The 20,401-nt window shown below is 40.7% G+C and overlaps 1 protein-coding gene across 2 annotated transcripts in view; it reads right to left on the bottom strand.

The window, feature by feature from the left end:
* Nucleotides 1-1,663, bottom strand: part of INO80C (INO80 complex subunit C) — a 30,320-nt gene extending 28,657 nt beyond the window's left edge. For both annotated transcript variants that reach the window (XM_053960349.1, XM_053960358.1), the window contains exon 1: nt 1,483-1,663. In XM_053960349.1, the coding sequence (XP_053816324.1) occupies nt 1,483-1,617 (135 nt within the window). In that variant the 5' untranslated portion in view covers nt 1,618-1,663. The remainder of the gene's footprint in view (nt 1-1,482) is intronic.
* Between the last annotated feature and the right edge of the window lie 18,738 nt (nt 1,664-20,401).

Raw genomic sequence — 20,401 nt, 5'->3', positions numbered from 1 at the left:
ATGATCATGTCAGGCAGTAATTTTTCACAGTTGTGATGCAGTTTGTTAGCAACATTAAGCACTGTGGTGTGTGCTCCCTGTCCTAAGATAAGCCCACCAGGAATGAAGCCATGTAACTGCCACGGGGTGAAACAAGAGCATCAGTCAAAGGAGGAAGAGTTTGTGTCTCTGCTCTCGTGCGTGCAAAATGGCTTTTATTTGCCTGGAGAGAAGATTGCTGAAAAATGCATAAGCATTTTTCCTGATGTGAAAACAAGCAACCTAACTGGCAGTAGGGCAGACTTTGTAGCTATGCTACTGTTAAAGCACATGAAATATTACTGAGAGGAATCATTTCTAGGTGGAAGAAAGGAGTCTGCCATTTTTTCCAATCCTCTTTTGACCACTGTAGCTACCAAAATCTTTCTAGAAATAATCCAAGACATAACAGTATCTAAAGTCTATACATGCTGACTCTGAAACTCTTCTAGGACTTAATTCTGGAGCATGAGATGCCACCTCATCATCAAGAGGCAGATGAAGAACAGAACGTTTTGGAGTGATTGCTTATTTCTATAATGGTGTGATCTACACCTCATCATCAAGAGGCAGATGACATCAACTGGGGATCAGTGCTGGTGTGGCACAATGCAGAAAATGAGGCTGCATCACCCACTAGGATTGAAGTTTGGAGTTTAGGACAAACTGACATTAATAGCCCTTCTCCCTCCCTGATTGACCCTGTTCCCCAAAACTCAGGCTCTGAGGTTACATTTTCATTTCACACGTAAATCTTCTATCCGCTCTGTCCAGCTGAGAGAAGGCCACGTGCACTGCACCCAGCAGATCCAGCAGCTGCTGAACTGTGCTCTGTCCAGCACTAGTCCCTCCTCCGCGACAGCTCAGCTGCCTCACACTAAAATCAGCATCACGCAGGGTCGGAGATTTGTGAATCTGGGGGTACGCACGGAGCTCAGGCGCGGCACAACCCGGCGCACAGAGCTGCTACTGGAGGCGAGCGCGGGGAACAGCGAGCTGCGGGCCGGCTTGGTCAAGAAGTGTCACCACACACGCTACCTCGGTGGTCACAAACGCAGCTTACACGGCATCCCGGTTAAGCTTTGCCTCATCCGGCCGAGGAAGAGGGGAGAACGACGCCACCGGTCCAGCTGTGCACACGGCGGGGAGGGGACACAACCTCCACGCTACAGCGGCGTGAAGGAAGGCCCGACAGTCGGCGTCCCGACCTCTGAAGGGCCCCGCCGGCCCGAGGGACACCGCAGCAGGCTCGGCAGCTTCCAGCGCCGCCACGGGCGGGACGGAAGAGGAGTAGGCAGGCGTGCCGGGGAAGGCGGGCGTGTCCCGGGATACCCGCGGCTACCGGGAGCGGGGACAGCCCGGCGGGAGTGGGCTGCGGGACACGCTCCCAGCGCGGCGGCAAAGGGCGGGGAAAGGCAGGTCGCTACAGCGCATGCGCGCCGGCCGCCCCCTTCTCACCATTACCTGTGAGCCGCCAGGCGCCGTCGCCTTCTTTTTCTTGGCAGGGCCGCCGCCGGTGCCCGGGCTCGCCGGGCGTTTCTTGCTGCGGGACGCGGCTCCGGCGGGAGACGAGGCGGCGGCGGGGACCAGGCTCGCCATGCCGCCCTGGTCCGTGCCCGGGCCGGCAGCACTCCCCCGGCAGCTGTGGCGGTGCTACGGCCGCGCATGCGCAGTGGCGGCGGCGCGGCTCCGCCACCGCGGGCCGGGCCTGGCTGGGGAGGCCGGGGGCGAGCGGGGCTTGGCCGGTGCTTGTGAGGCCTCGAGCTCGAAGGGAAGCGGCTCTGCCGCCTCCTCCTTGCCCTGCAGTGTCGCAGGCCCCTGCTCAAAGACCTGGCTGCGGTGGCAGCCTCGGCCCCGGGGTAGCCCGTGTGCGTGGGAGGTTGCAAAATGTGCCGAGGTGAGGGGTTTCTCCCCGTAGAGGGTGAGCGCGGCTGGAAAAGCCGCTTCGTCTGAGTCGTTTATAGCACAGAGGCCTTTGCAGTTGGACTTAATGATATTAAAGAGCTCTTCCAACCTTGACAATTCTATGATTCTAACTGTGTAACCTTTGAAGATGCAAGTTATTACAGTTAACATAAAAAAATTTCTACAGCTGGCTGATACTGATTGCCTGTCTGGGTAATTTGTACTGCTAAGGATTTGGTTGCTTCTGCGATGTTTTGGTGTGACTAGTGGCCTGGCCTAGTGATTTTTCCTCTTCTTGGAATCTGGAATAATTTTGCACTGGAGAAATATACCAGAATAGATTTGAGGGGATGTGGACTTTGCTCTAGAGTTTCTACAGTCCACTTACTGTCTGTGCTGTTTCACACCATGCCCCAGAGAACTGGCTAGTGGTGAGGTGATGTTACACAGTTCTTAAACTGCTTAGTGACTGAGAAAACTCCTGAGCTTTGTGCTTGCATGCACCTGCATTCAACATGCTGGTCAGCTTATTGCCTTGTTTGTTTGAGCTAGTCCCATGCAGTGCCAGTCTGCTAGGTTTCCAGCTGCAGCTGCATGCAATCCTGTCCCAGCACATGCCTTGTGGAGAGGCAGAGGTCCAAGAAGCTGATATTCAGGCATAAAAATTAGGTCACGTTTATAGATGGTGCTGTAATGAGGACTTGAGCTTGGGCACAGTAGGGGTGCCAGGCAGTGCAGTGTAAAACAAAAACTTTGAAGGTGGCCTGAAAGAGAGTTGAAGACAAAAGCCTGGACTTCCAGGCTGTGTTCCAGGCACCTGTGTATGTAGCAGAAAAGCAGAACAAGATTTGCTTTCCAGGGGCATAAACAGGGCCTTGTACAATCATCCAAGTCCCATATTCTCCCTTCTAACTGGAGTTTCTGTCTGAGCACACAGGCTGCCAGCAGCACCACAAAGCCAACTGGTAAACTGGATCACATTTACCCTTAGGGAGTGTTTAAGGCTTGTGTATGCTCTGCAGTTCATGTTTCTTCTCGTTTCAGTCGACAACATGCTCAAAAGGGTGACCTGAGAGTGGAATTAGCAGGGGCACTGGGAATCGCAGGGGAGTTGTGTCCCTTGATAAAGCCAGATCTGCTTTGCTGTGTGCTCAAAACGTTGATCTTGTCTTAGTCAGCCTTTTCTTGTTCCCAGGGCTGGGTCCCATCCCTTTCCCACACACATGCTGTGTGCTGAGCAGCTCCCAGGCATGCCCAATTAAATAGGAAGCATACCTTATCACAGGGATGTTTTTACTGAGAGGAGCATCTTTAATGCAAGTGAATCATGCTTAGACTTAACATGCTGCATCGGTGAAAGTTTTTGAATAGCACTTAGCCAGGCATTTTCTTATCTGTACCCATTTTTATCAATTGTTTACTAAAAAATCACAGGGCCCATGTGTATTGCAGCAATATTAAGTAAACAGATTTTTACACAGTATCAAATGCTTTACGGAATCACGGAATGGGTCAGGCTGAAGGGACCACAGTGGGTCATCTGGTCCAACCTCCCTGCTCATGCAGGGTCATCACAGAAACATGGCACAGAATTGAGTCCAGACACTTCTTGAGTATCTCTGGTGAGGGAGACCCCACAGCCTCTCTGGGCACCCTGTTCCAATGATCGGTCACCTGCACAGTAAAGAAGTTCCTCCTCATATTCAGGTGGAACTTCCTGTGCATCAGTTTCTCACTGTTACCTCTTGTCCTATTGCTCAACACCACTGAGCAGAGCCTGGATCCATCTTCTTGGCACCTTCCCTTCAGATACTGACAGACATTCATGAGGTCCCCTCTCAGTTTTCTCTTCTCAAGGCTGGACAGGCCAAGTTCCCTCAGCCCTTCTTCATAAGAGAGATGTTGACCTGCTCCAGGAGCTATATGTTTCTTTTGTACTGAGGAGCCAAGAACTGGACACAGCACTCCAGAGGCAGCCTCAGTAGGGCTGACTAGAAGGGCAGGATCACCTCCCTCCACCTGCTGGCAATGCTCTTCCTAATGTGCACCTCAGGATCTTATTGGCCTTCTTGGCCATGGCTCATGGAGAGCTCACTAATGGTCAGCTTGTTGTCTGCCAGGACCCCCAGGTCCTTCTCCACAGAGCTGCTTTCCAGCAGCTCAGCCCCCAGCCTGTCCTGGTGCAGGGGGTTACTGCTCTCCCTGCGTTTGCCTTTGTTGAATTTCAGACAGTTCCTCTCTGCCCATCTCTCCACCCTGTCGAGGTCCCTCTGAAGGGCTGCACTGGGATACTGCTCACTCCTCCCAGCTTTGTGTCATCAGGGAACTCGCTGGGGAGGCCTCTGCCCCTTCATCTGAGTCATTCATGAACAAGTTAAACAACACTGGGTCCAGTATTGAACCTTGGGGGACACCACAAGTGGCAGACCTTCAACAGGACCCTTTGCCACTGATTATGACCCTCTGGGATTTGCTGTTCAGCCAGTTCTCAATCTACCTCACAATCCTGGAACACCCATAACTCATAGAGAAATAGGAACAATGGCAATGTAAACAGTGACGGTGTCTGTGGGGGATGAGTAATAGAATTAGGGATGAGAGAAGAGCTGTGGAGTTGCATGGTACCTTCTCCCTGCTCCCTTGAGTGGCTCTCTATAACCAGCTCTGCTGAAAATCAAGAGGTGTTTTTCTGCTGAATAAGTGTCATATGTATCTTGCTGGGTTCCTGTTACACACTTAAATAAGCAGTCACTTTGTGATACAGATGAGGGCTCATTTGAACAAGTGCAAATTGCAATTCCTAACCTGGCTTGGTGCAACAAGGCTCTTCCTGCTGTTAATTTTGAACCTGGCTTGAGTTGAATACCTTTCTCTTACTGGTGTTGCAAGGTGTGTTTTTATGTGCTACTTTGCTAATATGAAAATTAAATACAGCTCAGCAATAACTCTGCATGCTTTCTAATGTGAGTAGTCTTCAACCTGCCTGTTTGTAATAGTCTTAGGGAGCTGGAAAAGCCCCTGGTACTTTTTAAAATAATATCTGGGGCAAAATGCAGGAATCTCCTGAATTAAGGACGAAGATCTCAGGGTCCTATCCCAGATTTGTGATGTGAGGTTTTGGGTTTTTTGTTTGGTTTGGGTTTTTGTCTTTTATTATCCTTTGGCTGGATGAAAATTGACCATGATAATTTTCTCATCATGCACAGGGGATTAGTACAGTGTGAAGCTTTTTGAGGTTTTCAGGTATGTGAAGGATGGTGGGTACCTCACAATTTAAGATTAATGTGTTTTTGGTTTGTTGGGGTTTGTTTTGGTTTTTTTGGGTTTTTTTTTGTGTGGGGTTTTTTTTTTTGGTGTTTTGTTTTTTTGTTTTTTTTTTTTTTTTTTTGTTTTTTTTTTTGTTTGTTTCTTTGTTTTTTTGTGGAGGAAGAAAGTACTGGGAGGAAAAAGAATGGAAAGCCAGCAGAAATATCTTTCATGTGAGTTAGGATAAGCAGAGCGGAGAGAGCCAGGTCTCCAGGAGCCATGTGAGTCAGAGCTGCTCCCTGCCCCAGCCCCAAGTGCAGCTTCCCAGCCAGTGGAGAGCTGTGCCAGCTCTCTTCCTACTGGTGAGCTGGCCCAGTGGAGTGGCTGCTTGTGGTGGGAGGTCTTCTGACTGACACATTCAGGCTGCCTGGGAGGAAATGTGCTGGATGCTTTCAGTCGAAGTGCATGGCAATTCTTCTGCTCCATCAAAAGGAAAAGGCTCGTATGTGTAACTGTGTATTTATTTTATTTCAAGCTTTGAACTTAAATCTCTCTCAGTACCCAGCTTACATCCTTCCTGGCTGTTTAGCTGTCAATATTCCTATTATTCTTACTTGCGTCTACAGAAAAATGTGTGGATTAAAAATGAAATAGTGGCTTTACTCATTGGCTATATTGCAGGTTGTAAGTTTATCAGGTACCTAAAATAATGGAAGAGAATATGTATAAACCCTCTGTATATCACTGAATCAGAATGAAGAGTTTAGAATTCTTAAATAACCTCTTTCTGGTTTTTTGGGTGATGTTTTTTGTACCTACAAAGTGGGGATAACCTTTTATTGGACAGTAGGTTGAAATGAAGATAGGAAGCTGTGGTAGTTAAGAAATAGCTCCTAGTGATAGTTACATAGTGATTTCTACTATTGCAATTTCCTGGCAATGGTATCCAACACGTTCAGACAGGTTTTTTGTTAATTTAGCCATTTTTAGCAGCGTTGCACAGGTGCAATTTGTGCTATAATTTGTAAGGTTTTTAATCTTCAAAAAGACTCAAAGTTGTATTAAAAACAAAAACAACTGTTTTTTCCCATTTTTGTTGTGTATGTGTCTACTGGGTGTCATTTAAATTTTCATAGAGGCTCTGGAAAAAGGAAGGATTGAAGTTCTTATGTTCACTGGTCTGTCAGGTAAAAAGCAATGGATTCCTGCAGGGTAGCTTGTGGGGTCTTGGTGGTGTTTTGTACCTTATTCTTTAAAAGTACTTGGAGGCTTTGATGACTTTTCAGAGCCTGCAGTGTGAACTCTTGTGATTTGCATTTGTTCCCTGCAATTTGCAGCTGCAGGCACTGCGCTAGCTTTGTTTAAATATAATGCCAAATGCCTTTAAAATAGGTATTTGAACTGTGGATTAAGGAGACTACTTTGGTAATATTAAAGGCCTTTTTACTGCACACATCAAATATCTAACATACAATGCAATCTTCCTTTCTGTATTCTTAGCAACAGGAAAAAAAAAAAAGAAAAAGAGAACCAGGGTCTTTAGAAATGCCTTTTGTCATTTTCCTAGTAGTCTCTCCTTCTCAAAGTTTATTTTAAAATGTGACAAATTTGACACATCAGAAATGAGCAATAAGAGTCAAACTGCTGTTCTGTTTGCAGTTTAGTTGTACTTTACTTGAATTTTTGCTACGAACTTAAGTAAAGTTATGTTGATAGCACACCAGCTGCTTATCAGTGTTGTTACTTGAAGTGTGGACTACTGACCAAAAATGGTATTCATGCTATGCCTGGCAGGTTTTACCAAAATACTGTGAAGCAAGGAAATCCAACCCAAAAGGTTTTGTTAAATAAAGATTTCAGTATGGTAAAATAGAGTTTTATGCTGGGGGAAAAAAAATTACATGTAATATTTGAGTTTGATTTTAAACAAGATTCTGTTTGCATACAGTATGAAAGGAAGAAACTGGCCATTGTGCAAGTTAATGGAATCCTGTATTCTGTATATCCCAAATAATTAATTTTTAAGCAATATTTTGTATATTTAGGTACTGTCTCAAAAGATTAATGAAATTAGTTTATCATATTAAATTTAATCTTTTATTTTTGAAAGTGAAAATGGGTTAAGAATTTCCCTATTTAGTTTGCATTCAGAGTTTGATGAATGTTTTCTGCAGTTATTCATGTGAACAAGTTCTTCATTTCTGAAACACTCAGCTGAGAAAGATAAAAATGTCATGATACTCATTTGCATAATCTTTAATGTAGTAACCACCTTGAAAATGCTGTGGGTTTGTAGACTGAAAAATATGTGGATTAGCTGAATAAGTAATCTGATTTATGAACATAAAATCTTGGTGGGATGGCTATTAGTTTGCAAGCAATCTGGAGACTGAGCATGGTTATATAATTAATTTATTAATAATTCTAAGGAATAAATTCACAGAAATAAAACTGTCCCATTGAATTCATTACCAGAATAGGGATTGAAGTCACTGAATAAATTGCTGAGAGGGATTAGCTCATGCATCTCTGCTTGTTACAGCAAGTCTTCTGGTGCTATAGCACTCTTAATTCTATAGTAACTTTGGATTTGCCTGTACATTAAGCCTCCGGTATTTTTATTGCAATTGCGATACAAATTTGAGTAAGTTGATAATGCCAACAATGTCTCTGTTAGTGGGCAATCTGTGGGTGTAACTTGCTTTTCTCACTATTAATTCTCAGCACAAGGAAAAAACTCAGAAGGTGAAGGTGCAGAATTCAACCAAGGTCTGACATCTGCTTGATGACAACTTGACTTTGGTGGTTGTTTGTCAGTGTCACTTGTTTTTTTCCTAAATGCTAGCTAGGACGTCAAGTGCTAGATGAACTACTCTGGTGTGTGCAGAACTAGTCAGACTATACCCAGTGTCTGCTCTGAGTTGCTACTGTGCAAAACAGATGATTGGATGGACAAAAAAGCCCTAATTAAATGTGCAGATACTCAAGAAGAGCTCAGTTGGAGCATAAGATTAGAACTTAAGAGAAAATGTTTCTGAGCTTCTCTTTTTTTTGGTCTTTTTAAAATATATATATATGTAAATAAATCATCACAGACAAGCACGAATTCTCACTTAAATTTCTAGAGCCATTGATTTTAAAAGTCTCACCTGTTGATCCTGGGAAATCCTTACAGTTCATGTGAAGTGACCAGAAGAAGTAAATTGATAGTGCTTAGCGTCAGTGCAAAGCTAAAATTCCTAAAAAGGTTGTCTCTTCTTTAATAGAAACTGTTCTATGTGAAGGAAAAAAAAAAAATAAAATGATTGGAACTCCATAAATCATGGGCTGGGGTAAAAACGAGTGGATAACAATTGCAGTAGAAGGCATTGCAGAGCCTGGGTGATTTAGCAGCTGGCTGTGAATCAGCGGGATTGCAGTGCCCTGAAACACACACGTCACACAAGCAGGAAGCCTGCAAGGCACGCGCAGAGCTCCCTTCGCTTGTCAAAGCTTTGCTTAGGCTCAATTTGAATGCTATGTCTAGCTTTGGGCATTACACCTTTGGGCTCTATCCAAATCCTTCCTGTCTTGAAAAGAAGAGGATCCTCTGAGGTCTAGGGAGTGTGGTCTATGAAGAGTGGTTGAGAATGTGGGTTATCTATGTGACAAAAGGATAAGGAGGAAAAGGGGACTGGAGGAGGTTCTCACAGGAAAGGAAGAGCTGTTCTCTGTGCCTGTTGTAAATCAGCTCAATTTATTATGTGCTATAGGCCATTCTTTATATACTAAACAGACTTCACACATTTTTGGGTTTGTGTTTTATTTGGGTTTGTTTTGGTTTTGGTTTTTTTTAATAATAATGTCCCTACTAAAAGAATCTCTTTTGTTACTTTCTGTGACGCACTCAAGCTGGACTATGTAAAAGAATTTTTTGTTTGCAAGGAACGATGCTTGGTTTTTTCTTTCAATGATAAGGTGACAGTGATTTGAGAGGGCTTGGGTTTTCTTTCTAGGTTTTGGTAGAGAAGTCCAAGGATATGAAAGGCCACTGCAAAAGGGGAGGGACCATCTCTCTCTCTGTGTCTGTGACAATGAAGAAATAAAGGGATTAACTTTGCAGCAAGGAAGATTCAGGTTGTATTACAAAGAGCTTTTTTTCAGAGAAGGCCTACTTCACACTAGAATAGCTTGCTTTTGAAGGTTTTGAAAAACAGGTTAGGCATCTGCCACAAAAGATCATGCACAACTGATTCTACCCAGAGACAGGAGAGTAGATTAGATGACCTCTCAAGAATTTTTGCAGTTCTGTTTTCTGTGATTCTGTCAGTTCCATGGTTATTCATTAAAGGCATGTGCTTTCACACAGAGCAGTGAGAATGTGAGGCTGGCTGGATGGGGTCAGACTGTTTAACCCAGTGCACCATCCCAGTGGGAGCTGAAAGCAGATATGCAGGGAATACTGTACAAACAGGGCGACTACACAGGGTGATACTTTTTCTGTAGATGGTTTCTGTGTATTTAGTAGCTTTTGTTAGATTCTAATTCCTTGAATTTATCTGGTACCCCTTGAACAAGTCTGAGCTTTTGGTGTTTATGGTATTCCACAACCAGAAGCTCTTGCAGCTCCATTGTCTGTGTGAAAACCTTTCTTTTGGTTTTGAATCTGACCCTCTTTTAGCTTCATTTGGTGCTTCTTAGTTCTCGTTCTTTTAGACAGACATTATAGACCCATCCTCTCTGTTGCAACTGAAGACTTTATCAACCTCTACCTTATTAATTCTTAAATGTTTTTGTGTCTTGATTCAAAAGTTCTAGCTTACATAGCTATTTATTATATGGTAGATGATGCTTGGATTTTCCTTGTTGCCCTCTATGGAACATGTTGAGCTCTACATCCTTTCAGATGGAGGGCACAAAAGTCATATAGAAGAAGCTGTCACTATATAGGTAGAAAAGAGATGTTCTTTGTTTTATTCTCAATTCCTTTTCAAATAAAAGAATTTTTTTTTCTTTTCGTGATGTTGTTGTTGAGCACTAAGCTTATGTTTCCAAAATCTGCTGTCCTAACCTCAAGGTCCCTTTTCCTGAGTAACGCTGGCCAGCTCATTGTTTATTTGAAATTTGGAAAGCTTTATTCTCCTGCTTCTTTTCTGGCTTTCTTACAAATACAACGAACAGCCCGAGTCCCAGGGTAGATTCCTGTGAGGAATGTTTACTTCCCTAACTCTTGTAGGTGATTTTATTCTATTTTTGAAAAATTCGTCATCTGTGCAAAAGCCTTCATCATTTTTTGGTAGGTCCTTAGCTTCCTTAAGCCTTCTGGAAATCCTGATAGATTGTATTATCTGGATTTCCACTGACCATGTACCTTTTGGAATAAAATTAAGACAGTAGTAGCAAACAATATGATTTTCTTAGATATGAGAAACTATTCTACTCACCAAATGCAAATTTGTTGGTTTAGTCACACTGTCACATTCCAAGTTCTGACACATGGCCTTTCTGTGCTTTTTAATGCTCAGAATACAATGATTTAATCATTTCTGTCTTGATTTTTTCTAATACTGGCATTATAAATTGATGCATTTTACTGCTTGAAGAAAGATTTTGATGAAGATCGTTGTTAACTGAGTGCAGTTGACTATGTAATGTTGTGCAATTAAAAATTTGCAAAACAATTTAAATCTTTTCAATACTAATCATGCCTATTGAAACAAACTGCTTTTTTTTTCTCAATACTGTTTGGTGTTGTGTTATTGCTGACATTATTAACAAAAATAGATGTATTGTCTTTTATATTTTCTAATTTGTAGTTGAATATCACTCAGCAAACTGAGGGAGGAAAAAGGAAAAATAGCTTCAAATCAGGGTTATACTAGTCATGTCTATTGCTCTGGATTTTGTAAAAAGGCTGAGTTTACTTGCCTGTGTTAGGTGGATATATACAGCCCTTTGCCAACAGGAAATGTTGCTGATTATGTCAATATATGAGCAAGCTAAGATCTCTGCCCCTTTAATGGAAAAGAGCCCATGATTAAAAATGTAATGCATATTTTCAGGTAATTAAAAATGATGTATCTGAGTGCTTTTCAAGTTTTTTCCCTCCCTCCACTTCCTTCTTTCCTCCAGCACACTTCTGGCATGGGAATGTGTTGTTTCCTGTAGCAAATACTGAGGGCTGATATGAACAGAAGATATTGTCTTGATCACCTTTCGTCTTTTATGATTGAAAAGGTTATCTGCATATTTTTTTATTAAAAAAAAAAAAAAAAAAAACAAACCCTACAAATATTAAAGGTTATCTGCATATTTTTTTATTTAAAAAAAAACCAAAAAACAAACCCTACAAATATTAAATTCCTCTCTTGAAATGTTTCAAGAAATTTGTCTTCTCCTGCTAAGGATCTGAGAATGCATATAATTATACATAATAATTTCAGCACTGTCAGATTAGATTGATTTTTAGTCACTTTTGTGCAGATTAGATTCAACTCAGGTGCTCATACTGAAAGGAGGTGCATTAATCTGCAGTGACGTTCAGTCTCTCCCAATTAGTAAGTTCTAGGAGATGTTAGATAATGTGAGTTTGGTGATGTGAAGCATTTTTGTTCTGCCACGGATTTAGTAAATTTAAGGAGGTTTAGGCCTTCAAAGGCAACTATCAGCAACTTAAGTGTTTGGCTACCAAAGGAAAAAAAAAAAAAAAAAAGAAAAAAAAAAAAAAAGAATGAAAAAATAATAGGAGAATATTTCTGACAGATTTAAAGCCTAGAGACAAATTATGTTGGTTCACCTGATTCTTTGAGGGACACTTTAAAAAAAGCCTAACAAAACATTTCTGTAATGTAAGGATGTAATGCACATATCTTTGTGCAATGAAAAGGTGTCTTAAAATTTTGGTTGGTGTATTGACTTTTAAAATGTGCATAAGTTTGCATAGTGGTTTCCCTAATGCTATATAACCTTGTTTTCTGTCATGTATGTGTTTCTGTGTAGTGCTGAAGGTCACACATTAATTTCTTCAAACTGCATGTGGTCAGACTATAATTTTAATTATTTGCAATGCAATGGTACATTAGCATTACAGAAGAGAACAGTGAAGGACAAAGTACTGAAAAATGAAGTGCGAATAAATGACATTGCAATGTGTGCATGTCTTCTGATTTTCCAGAATTAATGCTGTCAAGGCTGTGCTGTAGCTCAGAGTATATATGTGTTGCTTAATTATCTCAGTTACTGAATATGCTTATTGCATAATCGGGGGTAGGAATAATTGAGTCCATTACTGTACATAAACAATTGCCAATTTATAGTACTTCAGAAAAAAATCTTGACTGTAAATAGATGTTACAGAATCTAAAATATTGATGGTATCTTGCTTTTGCCATGATGAAATCTTAAGTTGTTTTCTAAATGTGGGCTTTGCAAATGCTTATTGAAAATTGATGGTATTTATGTTTTTTAGAGAAAAGAGTCTACTCCAATTTTTTTTTTCCTTTCCACTCTTGCCTTAATTTTTGAATGAGCTATTAGTTTATTTTTATTTTTTTAATGTTGGTGTTAGCTAATGCCAATAAGCCATTTCTTTTTACTAACTTAAGAAGACTGGCTTTTGATTAAATGAGAGGAATATAGAATGTGATTTTACTGATGAAGCAATGATGATTTTGTAGGCAGGTAGGCAGTTTTAAGTCTCCTGATTAAAAGTTCATTGTATTTCAGGAATGTCTGCATAAATCCCAATTTTTTTTTCAAACAAGCGAAATATCCAACCTGGTAGGAGCTTAGTATGAATACCAGAAACTAGTTTGAACAGCCTGGCAAGAAGTAAGGGTTTTCCTGCAGATCATAGTCACTTGTAGTTTTAAGGTTTAAATTCTTAATTTTTGCCAGAATGTTAATATGTCCCAAAGCAGTGGTCAATATCCACTTTCCCACTTTCATATGATTCTGATTGTTTAAAATTGTACACGAGGTTAAAAAGAGGGTTTTTTTTCTACATCTGAAACAATACATAGAAGAAATAAACTTGGTTGGTGGGGTTTGGGTTTTGTGTTGTTTGAAGTTTTTTTTCTTTATTGGTGATCATGAAATATCTACTGCTTTAAAATATGTAACTCCTGCATCAGAAGGGACACCATAGCCTTGTCTGTGTGATTCCTGTTTGGGTGGAGCAAGGCCTAGTCTGATTCCTCATGGAAGCAGAGGAAAACTCTCCATTGACCATAGCAGGAGCTAGAATTCCTGCAGAAAGAGGAGTTACTTCATGTACTTAATGAGATGATATTTCTGTAAGACTGGAAGTGGGAACTCTGATGTCTTACAAGAATGAAGTTGCAACCTGTATGAAAGACTTTGTTTCTAACTGCCCCCTCGCTTTCTTAGCTTATAACTTCTTATTACACCGTATGCCATACAGCAGTGATAGACTGGAGTTTTATAAATATATATATATATATATAGAGAGAGAGAGAGAGAGAGACTTCCATATTATGTGATTGGACATCACATACCCAGACACAATTATATATTTAAAAAAAGATAAAACATCTATATATACACATATGAGTGAGTGTGTATAAGAAGACAACAGAGGGCTCTCCTATTATCATTAAAGCTTTGCTACAGAGTACAGTAAGTGAGTACATGCCTCCTGTTATGCATAATTATTCTCCAGTCTCAAGGGGAAGTTTTGGATATTACGTCTGCAATATGAAACTGATCTCACAAATACTCAGCCCAGAACTGTTCATTTAATCTTGGAAGTAGTCCCACTGAATTTAATGAGCCCTTAGATGGTAAATTCTTTGGGGCTCTTATTTTCCTTTCTGCCTTATTCAATGGCAAGAACAATCTCCATTAGCTTTTACATTAGCTTCTACTGTTACTTAACAGCAAAATGCTTTTAGGTTTTGGCTTGAAAATGTTAATTGAAACACATAGGCACAAAAATTCTGAGGCAAAACACAACAATTAAATTAGAATTATTCCAAAATCACATTTAAGGAATTTGAGTTGGCTTTCTGAAATTTCAAAAGCTGTGTTTTTGAGTGCTGCTCCAGGACTCATCTCATTTTGCCATCTCTGTGGCTTTTGAGAGAGGAAGGATTGTAGACCTTAGATGGTAAGATTCCAACCTACTGATGAATGTTGATAGTCAAGGTAACTTTGGCTTCTCTTCAGCTGGGTGTAAGTGTAGAAGATCCCAGCTTTTGTTACCTCTGATGCTGGCAGCCAAAGATATCTGCTTTTACCCATCAGAGTCCTTTGAACTCCATTCCAGCTAACAACATTCTTCCAAGTGACTGCACCGGCCCTGGATAAGCCTTCTTCTCTTCATGCTTCCCAAATCACATGCATAAAATAAGTTTTCTTCAGGCTGTGTTGGCTCAGTAGAATTGCTGTGGTCTGACAAAATATTTATTAATAAGCTGTATGTAAAGCACAAACTCATTCTAGATAATTGACACCTCATTTCTTTTTCTTCCCAGATGGTTTCAATCTTTGCTTTCAGAGCAGGGGGTTGCCAGCAGAGAATTTCCAAAACTTTGCAAGTTTATAAACTTTGTAAGCTTTTTCATGCAGTTAGAGCAGCATTTCTATTCTAGCAGTGTAAAACTATGTCCCACACTGACCAGAGCTCAGTTATGAGACTGCAGTGCATGAAAATATTCTTTTAGGACCATACTTTGAAAGAATTAATGGGAAATTGTGCATGGTTTCTTAGGTATTTTTATCTTGAGGGTTACTCTGCTAGCATCTGTTCTCTTCTGAGAAAAAGGAGTGGAGTAGGAAATGGGAGGAAGAAGGAGCAGTAGTAAATACAAATATAGGCAATAAAGCTATTATGTTATGAGAAAATTAGGTGAGATGATTTGGTTTGTGTATTGGTTTTTACTTTAAATCTGTATTTGAAAGGCACACCACTTACTGCATTGGTTTTCATGTTAAAAAATGGTATTCTGGCTCAGCAGTACTGTCAAGTACTGTCAAGTACTGTGAAGTACAATATGTCCCACCTCATTAAGTACTATATTTTTTCCTCTCCATCTGTCTAGAACAGCAGGAAAACTTGTTTTCAAATAGAAAAATAATCAGTTATGTCCATTTCCATTCTTTACCTCTGTATCTGTGTTTGTCCAAAAATTTGTTTGAATTTGAATAGGGAAGGGTCTCTAGCACAACAATCCTAATAAAGGCACTATTTAGAAGATCAGGGCGTGTTGTTTGGTAGCAAGGTCATCAACTATGAGAGCACAAACAAAAAAAAAAAAAAAAAATAGAGTCACAGACTGGTTTGGGTTGGAAGGGACCTTAAAAATCAGCTAGTTCCAGCCCCTCTGCCATGGGCAGAGATACCTTCCACTAGAGCAGGTTGCTTTTACTGGATACATGAGGGAAGGCAAATCTGCCCATTTAATAAAAATAAAAACTCTGGTTGACTGACAGCATAGGGGAAAGAAATTTAGAAAGGGAGGTATTTCCTGCTCTGTTTGAATATGTGACCAGGAGTTTATCACTGTTTGGATATTAGAAGCAGCACAGCACTTGTGACTAAAAAGCGTGTTTTACATGGAAGCAAATAACTGTGCCATATACAGGAGAATGCCCTGGAGGTTTTTTGATTCATTACAGACAGTACTGTTCAGATTAAGAGCCTGATCCACCATAACAAAAGGGTGCTACTTGCCACTTGCTTAGCTGATAGACAGCAGCAAGCTGCAGGGCTGGCCTTACTAAAAGAGAAATAGCTCCAGAAGCCATGAAGAAAAGGCAATAGCAAAAATATCAAAACACTGCCTATGTTTTCAGGTAATTGTTTTCATCACCATTCAGCTTTTGGGAATTCCAGTGTTCTTCAGGTTAAAGTGATTTTCCTCATGGAACTCTTATCTGTGCCATCTCCTTATTCTCTGCAGCAGCCACTGGGAGGTCCTGCAAGAAATCAATTTTAGGCCTGTATTGTCTTTCTGAAGATGCTTCCAAAGACTGAATGAGGGGCTCTGATCAAACCTTTTGCTTTCAGAGGCCTCAGATCACCCTGATAATGTTCAGCTAGTTGGAGTAGTGATACTGAATGAACAAAACAGTGTTAACTTCAAAAGGTCACTCCTTTGCAAAATCAGGGAGAGTAGCCATGGGCAGAAGTTGGCTGCAGATGAGGCTGAAGTCCTACATCAAAGGTTGGGTAGAAAATAGCATTTTGCATCTGAGGTAATACCAGAGGATGTGTAACTGTGTGAAAGAGCATTGTTTGCAAGAAAAAAAGTAATTTTTAAGAAGTAAATAAATACAGGTTTAGAAAATGGCAAATAGGCTAGAATAATTTATTCTCTCAATCCTAAAATATTTACATCCTTTGTTCTGTTGTAGACACAAAAGGTAGGAGACCCCAGTGAGTTAACAAAAGAAATAAGCATGCAAATCAATTTCAGACAAGAGACAGCAGTTAAAAATTTGCCACTGGGTGATGTTTAACAATCTGAGAGTAATGAAAGGAATTTTCAGGAAGAATAATTTACGTGTTCTGGGCTATGCATGTGCTGAGGATGATGTCATACCCTGAAAGAATAACTATGCAGACCATAAATAGTCTTTCAGCTAGAGATTTAACACTTACATTTCAAGATGGGAGTGTGTTTTAGAAGAAAATGCTTTTCTCTTTATCCAAAGAAGGATACTTAAAATCATAAAGTAAGTTTTATTGTTAAAACTCTGTTACACAGTGATACATTGTAATGAAAAGTGAAATGCATATAATAAAATAGAAGCATGACTTAATAATGGAGCCGAGGAATGGGAGGCAGGGTAAGACCTTGAATCCTTTTGGCACTATGTCATTGACTTGCTTTGCAGCCTGAGGCAAGACCCCAGTTTGCCTCCCAAAAAGCAGGGAGGGAGGTCACAGGGCTGCACCCTGCATTACAGGGTCACGTGCAGCGTACTTAGGATTCAGTGTGGTGTCTTCTGGCCTTGGTGCAAGTGTAGCTGTCTTTCTAAAAGGAATGAGACTGAGGCAGTTGCATCTGCAAAAGCTGTGAGAACCTCAGGTTAAAAGCATGGGGGATGTGCATGTTTACTCACCTAGCGCCTGCACTGACCAGTGCCAATGCTTCAATATTTAATAAAACTCAGATCTTGTGTGCACTCAGATGAGTAGCAAAAAGCTAGACTTTGTTTAGATGCAAAGGTGCAACTTTCAAACCGTACTTCAGAAATTATAAAATTGTGCTTACTCCTGGTTCTGATGGTTAGCCCCAGAATTAGTACAGGACAATTGGAATGCAGTTAATAACCCTGAGCAGGTACTATTTTACCTTCCATGGCCACAGCCTATGCTGCATCATTCTGTTGACTGCATCAGACTGACAATTCACACAAAGGCTGTTGGATTTTGAAACGGTTCAAAAAGGTCATATTCCTGCATTGTCTTTGACTTTTTTCCATTGTCTCTTTTCCATAGCAAGCTTCACTATCCCACTGGGACTTGTGATATTTGGGGATAATATTAAGCACTTTGTCTAAGCTCTCTGGAAATACCTACTTACTGAGCTGTACTCACACACATCTGCTACTTGCTTATTATACTGGAAAGCTCATAGACTTTTCTCTCTTGCATTATGGGAAGCTGTCTCAGAAATGGCACTCTGGAGAGTTAAACCTTTTTCTGGAAAAGACTGGAGGAAGAGAAAGCTATGAAAATAGATTCATATAGAATTAAATACATTAATGCTGCTCTGTTGTTCTAGACTATATGCTCAATCTTTTTCTCACCATTTCCTAAAAGCGTAGCTCATTGCTTGCACAGTCTCCGTGTTTGTTACATTTGAGGAAAGGATCTTTCTTACTGTCTCCCTCCAGGATTTCTGATATATAATTTTAATGTATGAGATATATAATTATTTAATATATAATTTCTGAAAATAATGTGGTTTATTTTTAATTTAGCATAATATTTACCTCGGGGGAGATATGGGAGAGGTTTCTGTGGCTGTATTGTGTAATAGGGATGAAAACATAGCCTTTCTCTTGGATCCAGAAGTTTACTCTCCAGGTAGAACTGTTTGTATCATGTAAAGGATGAGTTAAAAATGCAGACAAGCCACCAGGTTTGCCTGCCTTCCTTTCTTCCATAAGGGAAGAAGCACATCATGCAAACCTCCCTTATTTTGTCTGTGCCAAGCACTGCTGTTTTGGCTGTGGCAGCTGCTGTAGCTCTAAGGCTGAAACAGCAGCTGCCAAGTACTGCCTTGAGATGCTGGATTTTTTTTTCTCTAATCCCTCCATCCTGGGCTTGTGCTCAGCCACAGTGCACTCTATTCCTGTACAGGATTTAAGAATTGGGCAGTAAGCATTAAAATAGCTCCAGGTGGAGGGATTTTCATCCACCTTGCCTAAAATCAGTGCAAGCCTGGAAGGGAGGCAGTGAATGTACTAAGATCAAAGATAATTGCTACACAGCAAGACAGAAAGAAACATGTTAGAATGCCCTTATCACTTAAACATATCCTGAGCCAAATATTTTATGCTTGTATATACCTTGATATTGTGGGGTAGGAGGATTTAATAATAAGAATGGAGCAGTAAAAATTTAGACATCTTCCTAATTCTTGAAAATTGATAACAAGGAAACCTGAGTGAAGAGCTATTTCTCGGTTATACAGAAAAACATCTTTATACTTTGGATGATTATTTGACCCACATTGATATCATCCACTGTTTCCAGAAATCAAACCCCTAGGGAAGGTATGTGAATTCCCATGGTCTGGGAATGATCATAATGGAGAAACTGAATTGAGACATGAAGGTGATATTTGCCTTTTGCTTTTGCCAGAGCTTGCTTGTCTACAGAGCTCACCTGCAGCAATTGCATATTGTTAGTGCATTTCAATTAGGCATGTACTTCAGGAGAGACCTAACTAAGGATTGTCTTCAGGGTTATTGCCTCTGCAGACTCCTACAAGTTGTAGAAGACAAGTGAACAGCAAATCACCTTTGTGTTGAAAAGAGGAAGGAAGCCTAAGTTCAGCTGGAAGCTGGGGAGGTGTAACCACTTGTTTGTAGTGGCCTTCTTAATCTTTTCCAGGGTACTCATTTTGAGAGATGTCAGAGATGATTCAAAGTTAGACACACCTTTGGTCTGTCCCAAACCATCCATTGGTGCAGGTGTTGCTCACTTGCATTGCCATTTAGGTAAATGGTAAATGTAATTAAATTATTTAATTGCTGTGGGTATTAATCATTTTAAAAACCCAGTTGAGACATCAAACTGGAATCTGGATTAGGGGTGGAGTACTTTACTGGAAATAACATGTTAGAATGCTACCCAATGCACACTTTAGGAATACCAGACTAATAGAAAACTTACCAAATACATCTTAAGGGCTTATTCTACCAGAAAAGTGAGTGGTAAGTAGTATATTTTTATCACATCAGTCCAGTTCCTTTATCTGCCAGTAATTTCTTCTGATGCTTGTAACAACAACAACAACAACAACAAAAGTTCCCGCTTTCTTCTGCTGTTGGTACTTAACAAGCCATATATATAACAAATAGTGTTTTTCTAACACAACTGTTTATTAAGTTCCAATCATTGCCTTCACTAGAAAGCTGCTGAAGGCAAATGGACTATTCAGTTGTCACCGAAGGCGTAGTTTAATGATGCAGTGTATCTCTACACTGATGAATTCAGCCTTTTTATTCTGCTTAATCTATGATGTGTGAAGCAGACGGCAACTTCGCCTTGCAGACCTGTCTGTGGGAAGCCCATTTCCTCTCCTTTGCTCTTCTGTATGTGATAAACAGAGCCTGTTTATTAAAGGAGCCATCAAGGTACAAAGTTGAAGCCTCGGGTGCTGCTTTTACAGTCCCTTTTCGAAGGTACCTTCTCCTTCAAGCAATTGGTTTCCAAGTGGCCTTAAGCATTCCCTACAAAATTGCCTTGTTCCACTTTTGGCAAAAAAAATTGTACTGCTGACCTGCTGTGTGAACAGCAATGGTAAATAGTGAAGGATAGATGGAAGCATTTGGGTGAGAAATCTGTGACAGGCTTTTATGTGAAAACATTTAGTATCTGCTCTCACTTTAATCACTTATTATTTATAAGTCAGTGACAAAAACATCCTGCTGAAGTAGGAACACTGGGATCCCATCTGCAGGGAGAGCTGGTGGTGTTAGACAGACCTTACTATCCTCTAGACGAGACAATGTATCAGGCAAACTCATTAGTTGCTAGTTTTACTGTTGTTTT

Source organism: Vidua chalybeata, chromosome 1, assembly GCF_026979565.1.
Source record: "Vidua chalybeata isolate OUT-0048 chromosome 1, bVidCha1 merged haplotype, whole genome shotgun sequence".
NCBI classification, from domain to species: domain Eukaryota; kingdom Metazoa; phylum Chordata; class Aves; order Passeriformes; family Viduidae; genus Vidua; species Vidua chalybeata.
Note: the sequence above shows the minus strand (reverse complement) of the source record. Positions and strands in the feature narration are given on the sequence as shown.